This window comes from Mus caroli, chromosome 8, assembly GCF_900094665.2.
Source record: "Mus caroli chromosome 8, CAROLI_EIJ_v1.1, whole genome shotgun sequence".
Taxonomy (NCBI): domain Eukaryota; kingdom Metazoa; phylum Chordata; class Mammalia; order Rodentia; family Muridae; genus Mus; species Mus caroli.
Window position 1 is genome coordinate 62860410 of NC_034577.1, and position 19897 is coordinate 62880306.

A 19897-nucleotide genomic window follows, 5' to 3' on the forward strand; every position below is an offset into this window, starting at 1 on the left:
AAAAAAAAAAAAAAAAAAAAGAATGGTTTACTGGGGCTGGAGAGATGCCTCAGCGATTAAGAGCATTGACTGTTCTTCCAGAGGTCCTGAGTTCAATTCCCAGCAACCACATGGTGGTTCTCATCTGTAATGGGATCTGATGCCCTCTTCTGGGATGTCTGATGACAGCTACAGTGTACTCATATAAATAAATAAATAAATAAAATAAATAATAATTTAAAAAAATGGTTTACTGGTGAATTCTACAAAACATTTATGGAAGAATTAATGTCCACTCTTTGGATGAACTCTTTTCAGAGGGAGAAGTAGAGACTCAAACGGAGCCACCATTACCGATCCTTCTTTTATTTCATTTGAGACAGGGTTTCAGCAAGTAGCCCGGTCTGATCCAGAACTGGTCATCCTCCTGCCTCAGCTTTCCAAGTGACCACAGGTGTGGGCTGCTACTATTGCTCTTATTTTCCAGCTAGAAAAGATACAGGGTGGCACGGGACCTGGATCGACACCCCCAGTCCTATAAATGCAAATTTCCTAAACCAGCCATCAGCACACCACGTTGACCCGCATTGTCACCCCAGGAATTCAAAAGTGAGTCACCATTAAAAACCAGTTACGATAATGCAGCCATTAATAACATGAAAGAGAATGCCACGTGATCACATTAATTGACGCAGAGAGGATGGCCATAAAATTCAAAATTGTTTCCTGTTTTAAAAAATACATCCAGCTGGGAAAAGGAGAAAACCCTGTCCATACCAGAAAGCACATTTATGTCATCTGGGGAAGTTGGGTACTGATTCCCCAGCAGCACACAAATCAGGGAAACTGAATTGGGACTGAAGCTGAAGCTCACTTAGAAGAGTGCTTGTAGCTCAGTTGATAGAGTGCTTGTAGCTCAGTTGGTAGAGTGCTTGTAGTTCAGTTGGTAGAGAGCTTGTAGCTCAGTTGTTTAAGTGCTTGTAGCTTAGTTGTTAGAGTGCTTGTACACAGTTGTTAGAGTGCTTGTAGCTCAGTTGTTACAGTGCTTGTAACTCGGTTATTAGAGTGTTTGTAGCTCAGTTGTTAAAGTGCTAGTCTGCCTTAAGCCCTGGGTTCCATTTCCAGCACGCAGACAGTCCTGATGTTGCTCACCTATCATCCCAGAACTTGAAAAGTGGAGATAGGAGGATCAGGAGTTCAAGGTCATCTTCAGCAACAAAGTGAGTTTGTAGCCAGCTTGGGCTACATAAGATCCTGTCTCACAGAAGAGGAAAAAAAAAAAATCAGAAACAACAACAACAAAAAAAATCAGAAACAGGCCAAAAAGGAAAGCCAGAGCTACCTCATTCTTGATGGTGAAAGATTATGTCCCCCTGGAGTAAGGAGGGTTCTCCATTGCTCTAATAGACTCTGCAAAAGCTGAGCTCTGAAACCTCTGGAGCAGTTTTACTGCTTCTCGGTGGCTCTGTTGGCTTACTGGAGTTGGTGGGAGTCTAGGTGGGATTGAGTTCTCTAGCAGGGAGGGAACTCAGGGCTTGCCCATCCAATTCCTTCCCCAGGGACTGGGTGGAGGGCAGCAACTGTGGGTGACTCAGCAGGGACTCTGGGAGAAAGTGATGGTTGAGCCCTGTCTCAAGGCCATTAGGGACAGTAGTCAGATGACACTTCGTGGCTCCCCACATGCCTCTGCTGGAACCCTCAGCAAAGCATCTCCCAACATTAGCCCCTGCCCAGGTTCCCATGGCCACCCCTGCAACCTTGCTGTGCTGCCTGTGCATTTAGGAAGTGCATGCTGTATGGTGGGCGCTGGCTGAACTCGGACATGAACCTCCACAGGCAGGTGTATGCTCAGTAGTATCTATCAGGAGAAACTGAGACCCACAACAGGCCAGACCTGACCTGGGTCACCCTTCATTCCACACTCTTGACTGCCAGGGCTCTCTCTGCCCTTGGTGCCTTTGAGGTAAAGACTCTACCAATCAGCACTATGAGCTGGAGGCAGAGGAATCAGGAGTTCAAGGCCATCCTTCACTATACAGTGATTTCTATGCTAGTCTGTTTTATGTGAGTCTTGTCTCAAAGTAGATAGATAGATAGATAGATAGATAGATAGATAGATAGATAGATAGAATCAGGAGCTAGAGAGATGGCTCCGTAACTCACTGCTGCTCTTGCAGAGACCCAGGTTCAGTTCCCAGCATCCACATGGAAATGACAGAAAGAGCACAGAATAAAAGACAAAGACAGGGGTGTGAGGTGGGAGAGCACAGAGAGGGAGGAGGGGCACAAAGGACTGCCTCTGGATAGAGAGGAGATAGTAGGCAAATGGAGGTTTTAAAAGGTAAAGGAAAACCCCTGGGTTAAGATGAGTTCTTGGACTTTAATTGGGCATGTTAATTAGGTGAGCCAAGGGAGCTTTGATTGTTGGACTTGGTAGCATTGACCTTGGCAGCCAGCCTCAGGAGGAGGAAGTGGACAAATAAGGGAATAGACCTTGGGGGCCAGCTTTAGGAAGGTGATCTCATGGATTAGCACGGGGAAGAGGGAAGGAGAAAGACAATGGCCCCAGGCCGGCTAGAGCCCTTCAATAGGACTCTCATAACCATCTTAACTCCAGATCCAGAGTATCTGACGTCTCCTCTGGCCTCTGAGGGCACTGCATGCACGTACCAGACAGGCAAAGCACACATACACATAATTAAAAAAAAAAAAAAAAGTTTAGCCGGGCAGTGATAGTGCATGCCTTTAATCACTCGGGAGGCAGAGGCAGGCAGATTTCTGAGTTCAAGGCCAGCCTGGTCTACAGAGTGAGTTCCAGGACAGCCAGGGCTACACAGAGAAACCCTGTCTCGAAAAAAAAAAAAAAAAAAAAAAAAAAAAAAGTTTAAAAAAAATCATGAGCCGGGTGTGGTGGCGCACGCCTTTAATCCCAGCACTCGGGAGGCAGAGGCAGGCGGATTTCTGAGTTCGAGGCCAGCCTGGTCTACAAAGTGAGTTCCAGGACAGCCAAGGCTACACAGANAAACCCTGTCTTGAAAAACCAAAAAAAAAAAAAAAAAAATCATGAAATCCTAATATAAATGTCTAAAACGTCCTGCTTGCTCTCTCTCTCTGCCTTCTCACCTCTGTCTCTGGCTTGATCTCTGTTGTGCTCCCCAGTCCCTTTCAGCACAGTGAAAGAAGATGCAGGGCTGTCTGGGCCCCATCTCCAGTTCCTGGGCACCTGGGACATGTCTGAGGCACTTGTAAAGGATGCATACATAGACCTTGAAAACAAGTTTCCAGAAGCAGAGGCCTGAAGGTGGACAGTGGAGTGTAGGGAGGTCTGTTTTAGGTCCATGGGAGGACTGTTTGTCCCCCTCAATCCCACTCCAGCCAATCACACTAAGCAAGTCCCAAGTGTGTCCCTTTCCCACCCAAATATGGGGTTTTACGTGTCATATAGAAGTTTACAGGTGCTAATGTGTGTTTTGAGAGAGGGTCTTGGCCAGGCATGGCAGCACACACTTTAATCCCAGCATTCAGGAGGCTGAGGATTTCTGTGCATTCAAGGCCAGCCTGATCTACAGAGTGAGCTCCACAACAGCCAGGGCTATGCAGAAGCAGCCATCCCTGTCTCAAAAAACCAAATAAATAAAAGACAGGGAGGGTCTCAAGCAGGAGCCTCACCTCTCTGAAAACCCCTGGGGTAATTCCAAGCTTTGCTCTGTGCCCCCATTTTACTGCAAACCCTTAAGCCCTGCCCTCTTCTCAGCTGCAGTAAAACCACCTGGCCCGCATCAGAGAAGACCTCTGCCTTGTTAGAGCAGGCCTGGGCTTGTATTGTAAACAGTCACACCCCAGGACTAAACCTCCATTGACAAATTTCTCTTGTATTTTACGCTTTCCTGCCCTTCAAGGCCTTTGCTGTGATCAGCTCCACTCCTGACCTCAGGACCCTAGCCAGTTAGAAGCGCTTCCTCCTGGTGGTTCTGACGTTGGTGTCATTTCCTCATAATTTGTGCACCCAGTGACCCCAATACTCACTGGGGTTCAAACTCAGATTCTCAGGCTTGACAATAAGTGCCCTCACCTGCCAGGCCATCTCACTGGTCCAAGATGTATTCCATATGGAAAAAAGCTCAGAGACGCAGAGCACTCCAAGTCCTGACATGAGGCTTAGGGCTAAGCATGGATGGAGAGTGAGCATGGCCACAGGGTACCAGCCAAGCGGGGCCCTCCCTTGTTCAGTAACCCATCACTCTCAGCTAGTCTCTCCTGCAAGGTGGTCTGACTGACCATGGGAGCTGTGTGCAACGTTTGCCAGAGGTAAGTTAAGTCCTTGCTCTGGCTGTCCAGGGCTTCACCCTTCTCCTTGCAGCATGAGATTCCTGAGGACTTCTAATGTTTTGGGGTCCTTTGTTTACTATTCTGATAGACAATAGAGCCCAGGTGTCCTTCAGACACTTCTGCCCAGGTGATATGCTGTCCTGCCCATGTGGCACTGATCACCCAGCTGGGAATGTCAGCAGGCTCCTGTAAACCCAACCGGGACCATGGCATCCGGTGTCCCCACCGATGACTGTTAGTTTATGACTTCCTATGACTATAAAAGTTTGCAGCGCGTGACAGTCAGGGTGACAGGAGTCTGTGTTCCCAGGCCAGGGTCACAAGCCCAGGCTTGGCAAGAATCACCCCATTTCTTCCTTTTTGTCAGGCGGGGCTCAGCTGACCAGAGAAATTTCAGGCAGTGAGGACCACAGTTAAGGGAAGGGGAGGTCTGACTTCCACCGTGGGATTCTCCAGACCCTTAGAATAAGGCTGGGTTTGTGTGAGGCAGGGGGTACATCCCAGTCTACTCCAAAAAGAACTTATAGGTGTTGAGCCCAGACCCAGGAGGGCTGAGGGAGGAAGATGGCTTCAGGCCAGCAGTCAGAGGCTGGCTAGTGTGGACCATAGCGGGATCCCAGTGGTTTGAACCTGCTGAAAGTTCCCAGTAGGTGACACTGGATGCACAATGACAGGTTTCAATGACTTTATTGGTTCTGAGTAAAGAGCGTGGAGTTTCCCCGAGTGCAGCCTGGCAGGCCCTTCTCCCTTCAATCAGAGTGCAGCCTGGCAGGCCCTTCTCCCTTCTATCCAAAATGCAGCCTGACAGGTCCTTCTCCCTTCTATCAGGGTGCTTGGTGGGAGCTCTGGCCTCAAAGGGAAGACATACTGGGCCTGAAGGGTCTCAGAGGGCAGAAGTGCCCTGTTGAGAGGATAAAACATCTGAGGTACTGGGGGGGGTCCCTTAAACCAGCCAGGGCCCCCGTGGGGGCACCCAGGAAGCACTCCCTGAGGTGTGGCTTTAGCTGCCCTGGGCGGAGCCAACCCAGGCTTTGAGGGAAAAGAGCCTGGTGCCAACCAGCATCAGTGAAACCTCTTTTTATAAAAGAAAAGCCTGTGGCTCTTGGGGAATAAAGGTTTGGTGGCAACTGACCCCCCCCCCCAGTCACTTTTCCCACCTCTCTCCCTCTCTTCCTGATAATTTGGTTTTTGTCTCTCAAATCCCAGCCTGGCCTCTAACTTGGAGTGTAGGGGGAGGCTGGCCTTGAACTCTTGTTCTGCCTCCAGGTCCAGTGCCTGGATGATGCAATTCTTACAACTTGTGACCAGTGTCCCTGACACCAGTGACAGGCCTCACTGACAGGGCATGTTTAGTGGCTGTGGCAACTCAGGATATAGCTTTTCAAACCCAAACATTGACGTGGGTTCATTTCTCTACTGCTGCATATATATATATATATATATATATATATATATATNTATATATATATATATATATATATATATATATATATATATATATATATATATATAAAAAGAGCCATGTGCCCTGTTTTCTAGTCCAGACACTGTACTTGGGGGGGGGGGGCAGGCATTTCACCTGACAAAGAATACCAAAGCCCCTCTCTCTGTTTGCTTTCTCCAGCCTGTGGATATAGAGAAATGGTGGGCTGGGGAGGGGGGCCACCTGCCCGGGTACGCATTTGAGAAGCCATTGGCACGCATAGGGACCCCACAGGGACTCCCACAGCCCCAACTCTCAGAGTCAAGGCTCTGAGAGTAAGGCTTTGTCTCTATGTTCCCAGAGGGGACTTCTGGGCTCAGACACTCCAAGGGGTAGAGAGGTCAAGGGTAAGCTGTCTAGACAGTGGGAGGGAGAGGGGCAGGCTGGAGGTGCTCTCCTAGCACACAGCAAGGTCACCTTGGGGGCTGGGGGCGCAGGCACAAGCATCCTGTGCACACAGCAGCTGGTCTGCCTTCCAGCCAAAGTCCTCACTCAAAAGCACCTAGAATCTGCTTTTCCAACTTCCCCCAGCCTCGGGGTCCCCCCTTTTCTGAAGGTTTACACGCCAGCTTGAGAAGTACACGAGAGAGTTCCCATTTTAGCTGAAGCCATCAATTTAACTTCAAAGATCTGCCCCCAAAGCAAGGTTCAGGTGGAGGCTTAACCCTGCCATCCCTGGGACCTGGAGGCAGGGAATTCAAGGTCACCCTCAGCCACATAGTGTGAAGCCAGCCCAGGCTACACAAGATCCTGTACCACCCCCCACCATCTCCCAAAAAAATGAATTCAAAAGATTGGTGCCCACTATGGTGGTCCTGCTTCCGCTTCCTGCAGTCTGGCCCTCCACGTGGCCTCAGGAAACACTGGAGTGGCCCAGGGCACAGCATGCTGGTGTTGGTCTGAAAGCTACATCTCCACACCTAAGTTGATCAGACACTTTCTCAGACTGGCTGAGATCTCAGATTCTACCATTGCTGTCCCTGCACAAGTCCCTGGCTTCAGGTTTATGCCAGTGTTACTTCTCTCCCTCTGCTGGGCTAGCTTTCTACTTTGCTATTAATGGTAAGGACCAGCCAGGCCCAGGTCAGGCCCTGCCCACAAATCGGCCTACCTGTTGAAGCCCCACCCCCACTCCCCAGGGTAAGCATGGGAAATGAAGGTCAGTGCTGGGGTGACCTGGACCTCAAGGGTCAATGTGACCAGTCTAGGCGACACCTGGCAACTATAGACCCTGAGCCCTACCTGCCAAGAAACGACAAGAAAAACCAAGAAGTTTTGGATCAGGGCAAGGGGTGTGTGTTTAAGAGATACCCAAATAAATAACTACCAGCCCCATGTCCTGGAATCCCCCTCAGCGCAACAGTGGGGACTAGAACATGACATGTGCGCCCTCCTGGGGTCCCTGAGCAGAAGAGCATGGTGTTCCCAGCAGAGCTGGACCAAGGAAAGCCAGCCAGGCTCATGCCAGGGACTTTGGGAAAATTGAGAGTGGAGCACGCCCCCCCCCCCCCCCCAGTCTCCCTGAGGAAGACTTGCCAGGCACCGATAGATAGATCTGAAGCAGGACTGTCACACGTTGGAGGGCCAGCCTGAGCTACAGAGGGCAGGTAGAACTCTGCCTCAAAACATAAAGACATATGGGAACCAAAGTCAGATCCATCTTGGTCATCTCAGGGGGAGGCTGAGGCCAGAGGACCAGGAGTTCAAGGCCTGCCTTGTCTACATGATGTCTCAAAAGCCCAGGGCCCTGGGGAATCCCTTACTCCTGAGCCCCCATCTTCCTGCCCATGGCTAGCTGGGAAACTGCAGGGCCTCTCTCTCTGGAGAAGGTGTTAGCACAGGACTGGGGGGAGGGTGAGAGGGGGAGCCCTGGTTATTCAAACTGCAGGCCCACACCCATAGATGCTTTTGTAGGGACAGAAAATCACCCTGGGGCACTCCAGGGTGCCCTCACCCCTGAGATTCAGAAAGAGAGCCAACCACTCAGATGTCCATGTGGCGACAGATAAGCTTCAGACCCAGGATCAACAAGATGATGACATGAAGAAACCACATCAGAACAAGGAACACTAGAGCTTAAAAGTAGCCAGGCCCAGCACACAGGCTTTCATAAGCCCTGCACGGAGTGGGCCGAGGTAGGAGGGTCAGGATTTAAGGTCAGCTTGAGCTACAGTGAATTGGAGGCTAGCCTGGGCTATAGGAGACCCAGTTTCACAAACAACAAGAAGATCCAGGGATGAGAAGTCACTTCAGAATTCAGATCCATCAATCCCATGGGGACACCGAGGTCTCTATCCATCCACAAAAGTAAAGGTGGCATCCAAAATGTACTTGGCTTCACTGGCAGGAACTGTACTTGGTCTTGGAAGGAGTCCAGGTCACATGCTACATCCCACCCTTCCTGAGAGCCCCTCCTCCTGGCTTGGAAGTTCAAAGTCAGCTAGAGACAAAGGCTGGCTGGAGTCCCAGGCACATGTCCAAATGCAGTTCAGCGGATATCCCCGTGGCCGATAGGACATGCAGGAACATGCCTGGGCTGATAGGACACGCAGGGACACGCCTGGGCACCGCAGCCTCTCACCCCAGGTCCCTCACAAGATATTACAGGCTGGTGGATATCCCCGTGGCTGATAGGACATGCAGGAACATGCCTGGGCACCGCAGCCTCTCACCCCAGGTCCCTCACAGGATATTAGAGGCTGGCTATCTCAAGATGGAGAAAATCCACAGCTCCAGGTGATGGTTCACACGGTGGGTTCTGGGTCCCAGGTGGGCCATGTGTGGTGGCAAACACTTGTCCTCTTAGTGCTTAGGAAGCTGAGGCCAGAGGATCAGAAATTCACACGAGGCCAGCCTGAGCTACCTGAGACCTGGTCTCAAAAGAAAACAAACAAACAAACAAACAAACAAACAGCAAATACCCTCTAAAGTTTAGAGTATCTAAATTTTTAGAGTCTTAAAATATCAAAAAGAGAACAAGAAATGTCATGGCAGGGTTGGCTCCCCACAGGCACCAGAGGCCACTGCGGCCAGGCCCTTGGTGGCCATAGCAGCCTGCTCTTCCGAGCAAAGGGAACCCACTATGGAGACCCAAAGTATGACGGCATTTTCAGGGCAGGAGGCAAAAGAGGCCACCCTCCCCAGGAGAAAGGAAAGACACTTGTTGGTTAGGCCTGAAGTCTTAACAATGGGAACATAAATAACTCTGTTCCCTAATGTAGCACTGAAGGGAGGTGGGTACAACAAACAAGGACGGGGACAGACAGACAGACAGACGGAGGGAGACAGAGAGAAGATAGAAAAGGCAACCAGGTCCCAAGTGGCTTTGGCGGGGACCGTCTAGGGTTTAAGACATGGATTAGAGCTAATCTACTTTATGATACTTTGTGAGGCCCCAGCCACAGGGCAAGCTTCAACTCCTTGTCCATACACCTGAAAACGCAGACTGTGTCAGGGTCAAGGTGGCACCATGGCATGTGTGCAGGCCACTAGCCCTGGCCTCTGGGCGCAACAGAAGTGTCCCCAGATGATATTCAGATGGGAGCTCTCTCCATTGCCCCCTTGTGGTCCACTAGGAGGGGCAGATGAGTCAGGATGGCCCCTCTCTCAGCACCACACCCAGGTGTACATGGCTGTCAGAGCTGGTGGCAACAGCTGATATCCCCCTCAGCTTGCTCCAGGACACCCAGCATCTCCTCGATGATAGCTCGTAGCGCCCGGCCTAGCTGGTCGGCGTTGTAGGGCTTACCCAGTGGGGGCACGTGGACAAAAGCGGAGCGGCCGCGGCCCTGGTAGAGCGACGTATAATACGTGAAGTCACACAGATACCTGAGACAGATGGGAAGAAACGTCACAGTCACCAAGTCCCAGGCCAAAGACACCAGGCTTCTGAAAAGTCCTTCGAAGCTCTGTGCTCTGGGGCACAGCTGGGAGGTGGAGGAGAATCTAGGGGTCAGGAATTTGGGGGACCCTGGACGCCTACTCTCCATTTTCTAAAAACGTATTTTGCTGGGCATGGTAATCCCAGCACTCAGAAAGCAGATGCAGGTAGATTTCAGGTTGAGGCCAGCCTGGTCTATGCAGAGTTCCAAGCCAACCTGGGCTACACAGAGAAACTATCTTCAAGCCTAAGGTGGAGAGTGACTGAGGAAGTTATCTGCTGTTTCCTCCCCACCCTCAGGGTCTAAAGCCTACCTGCCAGCGTCCTGGGAGATGGTAACAGACACGTCCAGCCCCAGGGTGGTCACCCTTTTGCACACTGCGTCCATGTCGATGATGGAGTCGATGCTCTCGGGACCATCCTCCACGCAGCACTGAGAGCCGGGGCAGAACCGGCAATTATCCAGTCCTTTGTAACCCTTGTTGTGCCCACATTTTTCCAGTGTCACTGTGGTGGCCATGCCTGACACCCCAACATGCACTACGAGCTGGGGACAAGAGACAAGCGGGGGACGGTTAGCAGGAGCAGCACCCACCCATATACGGGGAATAAACACAGTGAGTCTCTGTTGTTGTTGCTGGAAAATGAGCTATTAACGTGGCTACTTAGGAGCCCAGGGGGGCCTTTGGCTTCACCTTTGAGACAGGGTCTCAGTCTCTCATGTAGCCCATGCTGTACTTAAATTCATGATCGCTAAGGTGATGGTTATCTACCACCACTGTACCTTGCTTGAGGTATGGGTTTTGTTTGTTTGTTTTTTAGTTTTTTTGAGATGGTTTCTCTGTGTAGCCCTGGTGGTCCAGGAACTCACTCTGTAGACCAGGCTGGCCTCAAACTCAGAAATCCGCCTGCCTCTGCCTCCCAAGTGCTGGGATTAAAGGCGTGCGCCACCACCGCCCGGCTTGAAAATTATTTTTTTATTAATATATTTTTCTTTGGTAGTGCTGGGTGGACACCAGGACCTCACATACTCATATTTAACTGTAACTTACCCAAGCCCGTCCTGGCTGGTGTACAGGCACAGAAGGCAGCAAGGCCCTGACAGGGCCCTGTAAGGTGTGGTGTGGCACTGGCCTTATGGGTGGTGTGGTGGTCTGAATGAGAATGGCCCCAGAGGTTCATCTATTTGAATGCTTAGTCACCAGGGAGCAGTGGAACAGCTTGGGGACGATTAGGAGGTGTGGTCTTGTTGGAGGAGGTGAATTGCTGGGAGTGGAGAGTGTGTGTTGAGGTTTCAAAAGCTCAGGCCAGCCTGCTTCTCTCTGCCTGCCACTGCTCCCGCACCTGCCTGTCTGCGTCTGGAATTGATGATCGTGGATTAACCCTTAGATACTGAGTACACCCCTCGTCAGATATTGGCTTTTATGAGTGGCTGTGGCCATGGCCACGGTGCCTCCTCATAGTGACAGAACAGTGACTAGGCTCCAGGGGTGGGGAGTGCTTTAGGTGAAGCCCTGCTGCCCACCTGGGGGCTGTGCTTCTCCCACAGTGCTGGGATGAGCCTCTGCACCGTCTGGTATTCCACGGGGATCTCGTACACATGCAGGTCCACGCTGTCCCCGAGGCCCAGCTTCTCCAGCTCCTAGGAGGAAAGACAGGGGGTGAGGATGGAGGGGCTGCACGGAGCCTTCTGTCCCCAGACTCCAGGCAGCTCAGCCAGGGGTGGCACACCAAGGTCACACAGCACTTGGGAGATGGAGGCAGGAGCAAGAGGTTATCCTCTGCTACATAGAAAAACTGAAGGTAGCCTTGGCTGCATGAGACTCTGCCCTCCTCAAAAAAACGGAGTCTTGACTTCACATAACCCACTGAGTTCATCAGCAATTCATCAGGTGACCACTGCAGGGCTACCTGGGAAATGCCTTCCTGCAGGAGCCCAGGGTCTCCAGGGACCAGGAGACACAGTGCCTGCCTGAGGAAGAATCAGTAGTCACCCATTTCCGCAACTGTGACAAGGACCACATCATAAAAAAGGGGGTAAGCCAGGCATCACTGTCATAGTGCTGAGAACTGTCTTAACACGTGAGAGGCTGAGGCAAGAGAACTGCTATATTAAGGCCAGCCTCTTCTTCTACACAATGAATTCCAGGCTAGCCTGGGTTATATAGTGAGGTTCTATCTCACACAAACAAGAAACCAAAAAAAGCACAAAAAGGTTTGGGGCTGAAGCTCAGCCGGTTAGCACAGTTGTAGCTCAATTGCAAGAGTGTTCAGCCAGCATGTGGGCAAAGCCTGGATTTCTTCCCAGCACCACATAAACTGGTGTGGTGGTACATGCCTATCATCCCAGACACTTGGGAGCTGGAGACAGTGGGATCAGGAGTTCAAAGAGACCCTGTCTCAACAAACATACACCCTAGACTCAAACAAACAAAGAAACAAAATCTGAAGGAATTAAAAACCACAAAGGTCTAGTTTCTTTGGGTTTGCACTGGGGCAGTGGAAGTGCGCCATCTGCTGGCTGAGAGGGAAAGGGGCAAAGGGCAAGTCCTAGCCATGGCAACTGGATTTGATGGCCTTTGGAACTTCATTCATAAACAGGAAAACAAAATAAACTTCCCCCAGCAGAGCAGATGGTGTGAATCATTCAAGACTCTGAGGCAAGAGGATTGCTGTGAGTCCCAGGAAAACCTGGGCTGCTGAGGGACCCTATCTCAAAAATCAAAACAGTGCTGGAGAGAGGTAAGAGCTCTGCCGCTCTTCCAGAGGACCTGAGTTCAGCTTCCAGCTCCAGCATCAGGTAGCTCCAGCCTCTAAGGGATGCTGGGTCTCAGGAGGCATCTGCATACAGGTGGCTCCCAGAACAGGCATTTACATGTGCATAATTTCAATAAATCTAATTTAAAAATAAAAATAAAACAAAAGAACATGCCTGGCATCACATCCTGTCGCCCATTTTGGGAGATGGAGGCAGCAAGCAGGAAGAAGTTCAAGGTCAGCCTGGGCTACATAGTAGTGCTTTGGAGGCCAGCCTGGGCTATATGAGACTCTGTAAATAAATAAATAAATAAATAAATAAATAAATAAATCAGAGAGGCCAGATGTGGCAATGCACACATTTAATTCCAGCACTTGAAAGGCTATATGAGACTCTGTCAATAAATAAATAAATAAATAAATAAATAAATAAATAAATCAGAGAGGCCAGATGTGGCAATGCACACATTTAATTCCAGCACTTGAAAGGCAGAGGCACGATGATCTCTGTGAATTTGAAGCCAGTCTGGTCTTGTAGGAGTTGCAGTATAACCAGGGCTATTTAGAGGGACAATCCCAAAAAGCACCAAAAATAAAACAAACACTAAAATAAGTAAATAACTCCATATCCTTTCACCCCAGATCCTTTTCAGTGTTTGCTCAGGAGCCCTGGTGATGCCCAGTCGCCCCCACGTGTTTTATTTGAATCAGGATGTAAATCTGTAATTCACAAAAGCAGGAAATAAAACCAGGGTCAGGCACCAAGACCATTCACCAACATCCCAACCCTTCAAGGGGTGAATTCAGGGCAGGACAGAGCCACCCCACCCATGGGCACACACATGAAGACACCCCAGGTGACTGGCCTTCAGCAGCACACATCTGTCATGCCTGCACTGGAGTCTGAGACAGGGGAACAGAATGTGGGGCAGCCTAGGCTACAGAGCGACACTGTCTCCAAAAAAAAAAAGGAGCAGGCCTCCTAGCTCTCCTGCCTCTGCCTCCCCAGTGCTGGGAGTGTGGCCACCACACCTGCAGTCTTGCCATCGTATCTTTGAAGAGCTCCCCAAGAACAAATTCAGTAGCACTGGCTCCCTCACTGAGACTAATGGCGGCCTGGGCCTCCAGAGACTCCTCATGCTGTTTCCGCAGGCCACCCTGTTCCCAATGGTGGCCTGGAAGGACAGGCACATGACAGGATATTGATGACAGGATATTGATGAAGGTATACACCTGTCAGCTCTATCATCTCTGCACATCTTACAAGGCCAAGGTCAAGGCTCAGGAGTTCTTAGCTGATAGTGAGTTTGAGGCTAACCTGGGGCTACTTGAGATCCTGTCTCAAAAAACAAAAACAAACAAGCAAAACACAAAATGCCAGGCATGGTGGCACACAGCTTTAAATCCAGCACTTGGGACACAGGTGCAAGAGGATCTCTGACTTCAAGGCCAACTTGGTTACATAGTGAGTTCCAGAATAGCCAGGGCTATTCAGAGAAACCCTGTCTCAAAACACAAACAAGGGGCTGGTGAGATGGCTCAGTGGGTAAGAGCACCCGACTGCTCTTCCCAAGGTCCAGAGTTCAAATCCCAGCAACCACATGGTGGCTCACAACCATCCGCAACAAGATCTGACTTCCTCTTCTGGAATGTCTGAAGACAGCTACAGTGTACTTACATATAATAAATAAATAAATCTTAAAAAAAAAAAAACACAAACAAAAGACACACTCCACCCCCCTACACAAGATGAATGACTGAGGTCTAGCTGGGGGGCTTGGCACTCACCCTCATCCCATGGCTGGTACCTTCAAACAGCAGGATTCACATATGGACTGGGTAAGTGATGTGGGACTCAGGGCTTCGCCTAGAAAACCTGAGGTGGGTGTGAGCTGGTATTTAATGTCCCTGTGAAGGCCAGGCACTTCCAGAAGACAAGAGCCCTTCCGTGCTGACACTCTGCTTTTTGTGGGGGCTCTATGGCTGAGAAGGCCAGTGTAGTGGGGATTGGTCACAGATGTGCAAGTAGTGACACCCTTCACCAGATTCTGCCTTTTGTCCCTGGACACCTGGTTCCAGCTCTCTCGGGAGAAGAGGGCTGTGAGCCCCACATCCCACTTCCTGAATCCTGGCTCAGTACCCAGCACCCTGGGAAGAACCAGGCAGGGCTTCAGCTGTGGCATTGTCCTGGGTCATCTACCTGAAAAGACTCTGTCGCAAAAGCAGGCATGGCTGCATCTGACCAATTGATTCCCTTGACCCCAGCACAAAGCCCTCTTTGTTTGCTGGTACCCTTAGCAGGTCTGTCTAGACTTGTGGTGGCAGTAATTATCCCAGGATGTCACCACGTCTGTGGCCCACTCAGGGAGTCTGTGAAGAAACAAGTCAGAGTCAGCCTCGTCCTTGACACCCACCTGAACCTCCCAGGAAGCAGCCTGGCACCCCAGACCCAGGGGGAATGAAGAGAAAGCCGGTGTGAGGGCAGGCACCCTCTGCAATTCCAGCACTCGGGAAACTGAGGCAGAAAAATCAGCTGGAGTTTGAAACTAGCCAAGATACAGAGTAAAATGTGATTGATTAGTTAATCAATCAAAGGAGGCAGGCACAACAGTGTACACCTGTCACCCCAGTGCTAGGGAGGCTGAGGCAGAAGAATCAGGAGTTCAAAGTCAGCCAGAGTGAGATCCTGCCTCAAAACTTAAAAACAAAAGTAAGGCTCAAGGGTGATGAAGCCCGTGGCCCAGCCTGGTCTCCATGTTCCATTCTGAGCACTCACACAGTGGAAAGAGAGAAGCTGGTCCAGAAAGCTGCCCTCTGACCTCCACAGGCATGCTCTTCCACACACACAATCATCAAATGCAAAAACAAATAAAATATTTTAAAGGAATAGGTTGAGGAACAGTCTTGGTCTATTCAGGACCCGGAGTTTCCCCCGAGTCCAAGCGCTCCAAGGGGATATTCACAAAGATTGTTTAATTGATTTTCCTTCCCATTTACATGCAGATGGCGGTGTCTGGGGCCCAGGAATCCAGACACTGGCTTTGTGTCCACTTAGCCCGTGAAGCCTCCTGTCTGTAACTCGCACAAAGCCAGACACACAAGTCTTCTGAGACACACTGGGGCTTTTTGTCTGGTGGTCCCGGGAGTGGATGCGCAAGCAGGGGCCCGGTCACACTCCCATCTGCGAGGTCCCTGGGACCCCGGGGTCCTCCACCTGGCTCACAGAGTGAAGGTGGAAAGAAAAGAGGGAGGTGCTACGGCAGCTGAGACTTCTGAGGTCTGCAGCACGGGGAGGGTGACAGGCTGGTGGCGGGGGACGTGGGAGTCTCGGGTGAGAAGAGAGAACCCTTAAATCACACAGCTAATGGGCTAAAATTAATCCTGGTCTGCTGCCGTCCCAGCCAGTTATTACCAAAGAATCAAACGTCTGTTTCTCTCCACTCAATTGTTCCCTAGTCTGTCTGTCTGAATGTCCCATCTGGCAAGGAAATACAAGTTAGCAGAGTCACTTCTTGGATGGCACTCTGGGAAGAGCCACCCCCTGAGGTTCTCAGTGAAGAGACTGAGTCCCTGCCCAGGGCGCCTGCTCCCCAGCCACAGGGCACCCCCTGGGACACACTCCACCTTTCTTTTCTTTCTTTTTTTGTTTTTTGTTTGTTTTGTTTGTTTGTTTTTCGAGACAGGATCTCTCTGTGTAGCCCTGGCTGTCCTGGAACTCACTCTGTAGACCAGGCTGGCCTCTGCCTCCCAAGTTCTGGGATTAAAGGTGTGTTCCACCAAACCAGGTCAATTGAAAAGGTTTTCAGCTACTGCTCAGGAGGCTGAGGCAGGAGGATCATAAGCTGGAAGTTAGCTTGGGCTATAGAGAATGACATCTTGGGTTTTTTTTAAAAAAAAAAAAGTCAAGGTTAAAATTCACTGTTAAATTGTATTAAGTACTTGGAGAGATACTCAGCTCTAGCGAGGCTCCTCCCCCAGATCAGAGTTACCTGGACGGCGATCCAGCTGGCATTCACAGTATGCTCCCCAAAAGGGCCAAATCCTGAAAACAGGAAAAGAGAAGTTATTCTCTCTTCTTACCTGAGTTCTGAAATCTCATCCCCAGACACACCCCTATTCTAGCTTCTTATCCAGCCCTTCCTGGTTTGCCCCAGCTATGGGCTGTGACCTCTACTTGCTGAGTCCTGGGGTGACAGGCACAGGCTTCCTTGTCCCGATTGGGTCCTCACACCTGGGAGGACCTAGTCAGCCTCTCTCTTCACTGCTCTGTTCTCCAGCCAAAACCCAACTACTTTATCACTGTCTGGGTGGGGTTGTCTCCCAACTCTGGAGGCCCAGGGTTGTGGACCACCACTACTTTAAGATTAGCTCACAGAGACTGGGAGGGGGGGGGTGTCTCCAGGACAGGCTGGGTGGACACCAGACTGCTTCTGCTTTTGGTCAGTTCAACCTTCAACCTCCAGGTCCTATCTCTGACCAAGACAGACCTCCAAGGCATTGTGGCATTTGGCTCCATTCCCTCTGAAGTCAGGGTTTCCAGGGCCTGTCATGAGCAAGAAGTGATGCAGAGAAGGGGCTCACTCTTCCAGGTCACACAGCAGGAGTGGGAAGAGGCTGGGATTTACCCCATCTGGGTAACTCGGCCTCCTTCTCTAGCCACTGGGTTGCCAAGAAAAGTTAAATTGAGAAAAACAAAAACCAGCCCACCGGCCTCTAGGTGCCATGGTACACACCTGCAGACCCAGACTCCAAGACTGTTTCAGGCCAGTCCAGGTTACATGAGACCCTGCTTCAAAATAAACAAATACAGCTGGAAAGATACCTCAGTCAGTTGCCACACAGGGCCCGAGTTCAGCTCTCTAGCATCATATACCTGTGGTGAGGAGGCACAAACTTGTATTCCCACGGCTGGGGAAGCAGAGACAGGCAGTCTGGGGCGCCATGGCCAGTTAGTCTAGCCTAACTGGCAAGCTCTAGAGCAGGGGTTCTCAGCCTTCCTAATGCTGCCATCCTTTATTTATTTACTTTTTTGCTACTTCATAACTGTAATTTTGCTATTGTTATGAATCATACTATAAAAATCTGTGTTTCCCCACACTCTGAGGTGACCCTTGTGAAAGGGTCAATTGGCCCACAAAGGGGTCGTGACTCACAGGTTGAGAAATGCTACCTCTGAATTCGTCCTAAATTGAGACACTTTCTCAAAACAGAGGTGGATGGAGCCTGAGTAATGACACCCAAGGTTAACCTCTGGTCTACACACACACACACACACACACACACACACACACACATCTAAGAACCTGGGTTAGTGTAACTCAGGTGGTAAGAGCCTGCTGCCAGTGTTAAGAGGTTAAGAGAGGGCCACCATACCTCAGGACAGCAGGTAGAGGACACATCTTGGGGCATCTCATCATGGTGGCACATGCTGCTCACCCTAGCTAATAATAAGGTTTGTAGCCAGCCTTGGTCACAGAGTTAAGTTCCAGCTCAGCAGGATAGTGCAACAGAATGAGACTCTATCTTAATAAACCAACCGACCAAATAAACACCCCCACCCCCAGAATGCTCCAAGGGATCAGGGACACTGTCATTCACACTTGTACTGCAGGGAACAGCAGGGAGAAAGTCCCAACCTTTCTCAGTTACAAAACACCTGTAGGAGTGGGAGTTTTCCCTGGCTCACTTCCTGTGGCCTCTCAGGGCAGAGGTTAACCCGAGTGCCCTCCTCCAAGGCCTGGTGGAGTTGACTCCACCAAGTGGCCCCAGGCTGAGTCTCAGGAAATAAGAACAGTTGGCTTCCGGGGGTGCTGATGACAGTAGGAGCTGGTCTCTAGAGTCCCTGGGTCATTCCGGGGTCAGGTTGACTCCAGGCCCAACACCTGCCCCAAACTGGGTTGCAGGCCCCTCCAACAATGCAAGGTGCCAGGAGCAGAAGCTGAGCGGATCGTATGTCACTGGGACTTTTCCTGGCCGTAAACCCGCCTTTGTCCCCGGGGTCAGCGGGTGGGGACAGGCCCGAGCTCTGAAGAGGCGGGGAGGGACTGCAGTGCGCGAGGTGACCTGTCTGCACCCTAGTCCCCGCGCACTCCGAACTCCCGGCCGCATGACCCCGGACTTTTCAGGTTACCAGGACCGAACGGTGCTATCACGGGCGGCGACAACTGCAAACCTCTGGCAACCGCGAACACTTGCCCCGCCGCCCCCGGTCCAGATGCACCTACCGGTCACCACTACCGCCTTCCGCGGCTGCTCCATGGTGGAATGCACTCTCTAGGATCCTGGCTGTAGGGACTGGAGCGGACACGGACCCCCGAGCCCCGCCCGGCCGCTGGGCCCCGCCCCCTAACGCTGGGCCTGCGCGGACACGCCCCGGACACGCCCCCGACCAGCTGTACGCACCCTTGCGCGGCCCCACGGGTTCCGCCGAGCCCCACGCACACCACTACATCCCGGACCCCAGCGCCGGGGCCAGGCCATTCCTAGGCCACGCCTCCTAGAAACCACACCCCTAGCCAACCCCGCCCCCAGTCTTCCAAAGACCCTCCTCCAGGTCCTGTAAGGGACCCACCACGCCCCCAAGAATCACACGCCTGGAGCTTTCCAAACTCTCAGGTCGGGGTCACGCTCCAGCCAGGTCCCAAGCTCCCAAGACACTCCCAAAACCATCCTTGAAACAACTGGGCCCAGGTCCAGGTCATGTACCTCCGCCTACTCCCACGCAAGTGCAGATCCTTCCAATGCCCCTCGGCCAGGCCGCAGTCCACGTTCACACTCGCGACCCATGACATCCCTGGCTCAGGCCACGCTCTCCGAAACTTCTTCCTTCTAAAATCTACTCCGCCCCGAACCCACCTAGGGCAACGACCCCGACCCCCCTTCCCTGTATGCCACTGAAAACACTGAGCTGGGTGTGCATACCGGGTCTCCATCTAGGCTCCGCCCCCAGTCTACCACCGCCAGGTTCCCAGTGGCCGCTGAGCTCTCAAGGTACCTGGAGCCATGCCCCGCCCCAAGTATCGACCGGACCAGGCCATCTCCCCTGGTCCCCCTGCCTGGCCACGCCTATTCGCTGCCAGGACCCTCCCCATACTTGTATCTTAAGCCCCGCCTCCAACACGTAAGTGGGCAATGGGAGTGTGCTCGGCTCCAACCTTCTCAGTCTCAGTTTCTCTTCCTGTAAGACAGGGACATAGGGCGGGGGAACAATTTGATTGTGTTCACTCGTCACAGTTTACAAACAAGGACACCGAGGCATGGCTCTGAGGAAGTCAGAAGGGTCACTTCAGCAGAAAGCTGAGGGAGGGGCGCAGGAGGAAGACCTTTGACTCTCTGCCAACATGGCTAACTGGAATACTTCCTTTCCTTGACTCCAGATTGCACCTTATTACCCCAGGGCCTTTGCTCACCTGCACATTTAGCTGTTCACCGCCCAGACTTCCTCCTCCTGCAGTCCTTCCCCGACTGTC

General features: G+C 51.4%; 1 protein-coding gene across 1 annotated transcript; it reads right to left on the reverse strand.

The window, feature by feature from the left end:
* Nucleotides 1–7781: 7781 nt before the first annotated feature.
* Pgpep1 (pyroglutamyl-peptidase I) lies at nt 7782–18760 on the reverse strand. Its single transcript, XM_021170399.1, has 5 exons — nt 18653–18760; nt 16418–16470; nt 11197–11313; nt 9986–10218; nt 7782–9619 (listed from the first exon to the last, which is right to left on the reverse strand). The coding sequence occupies exons 1-5, from the start codon at nt 18684–18686 to the stop codon at nt 9427–9429; spliced, it is 630 nt and encodes a 209-aa protein (XP_021026058.1). The 5' UTR covers nt 18687–18760; the 3' UTR covers nt 7782–9426.
* Between the last annotated feature and the right edge of the window lie 1137 nt (nt 18761–19897).

Excerpts from the sequence above, each read along its gene's own strand:
- Pgpep1 (XM_021170399.1), bottom strand. The coding sequence starts at position 18,686 with ATGGAGCAGCCGCGGAAGGCGGTAGTGGTGACCG. Across the intron at positions 16,471-18,652 it reads GAAGGCGGTAGTGGTGACCG|GATTTGGCCCTTTTGGGGAG; the intron begins GTAGGTGCATCT and ends TCCTGTTTTCAG. Across the intron at positions 10,219-11,196 it reads GGGAGAAGCACAGCCCCCAG|CTCGTAGTGCATGTTGGGGT; the intron begins GTGGGCAGCAGG and ends TCTTGTCCCCAG.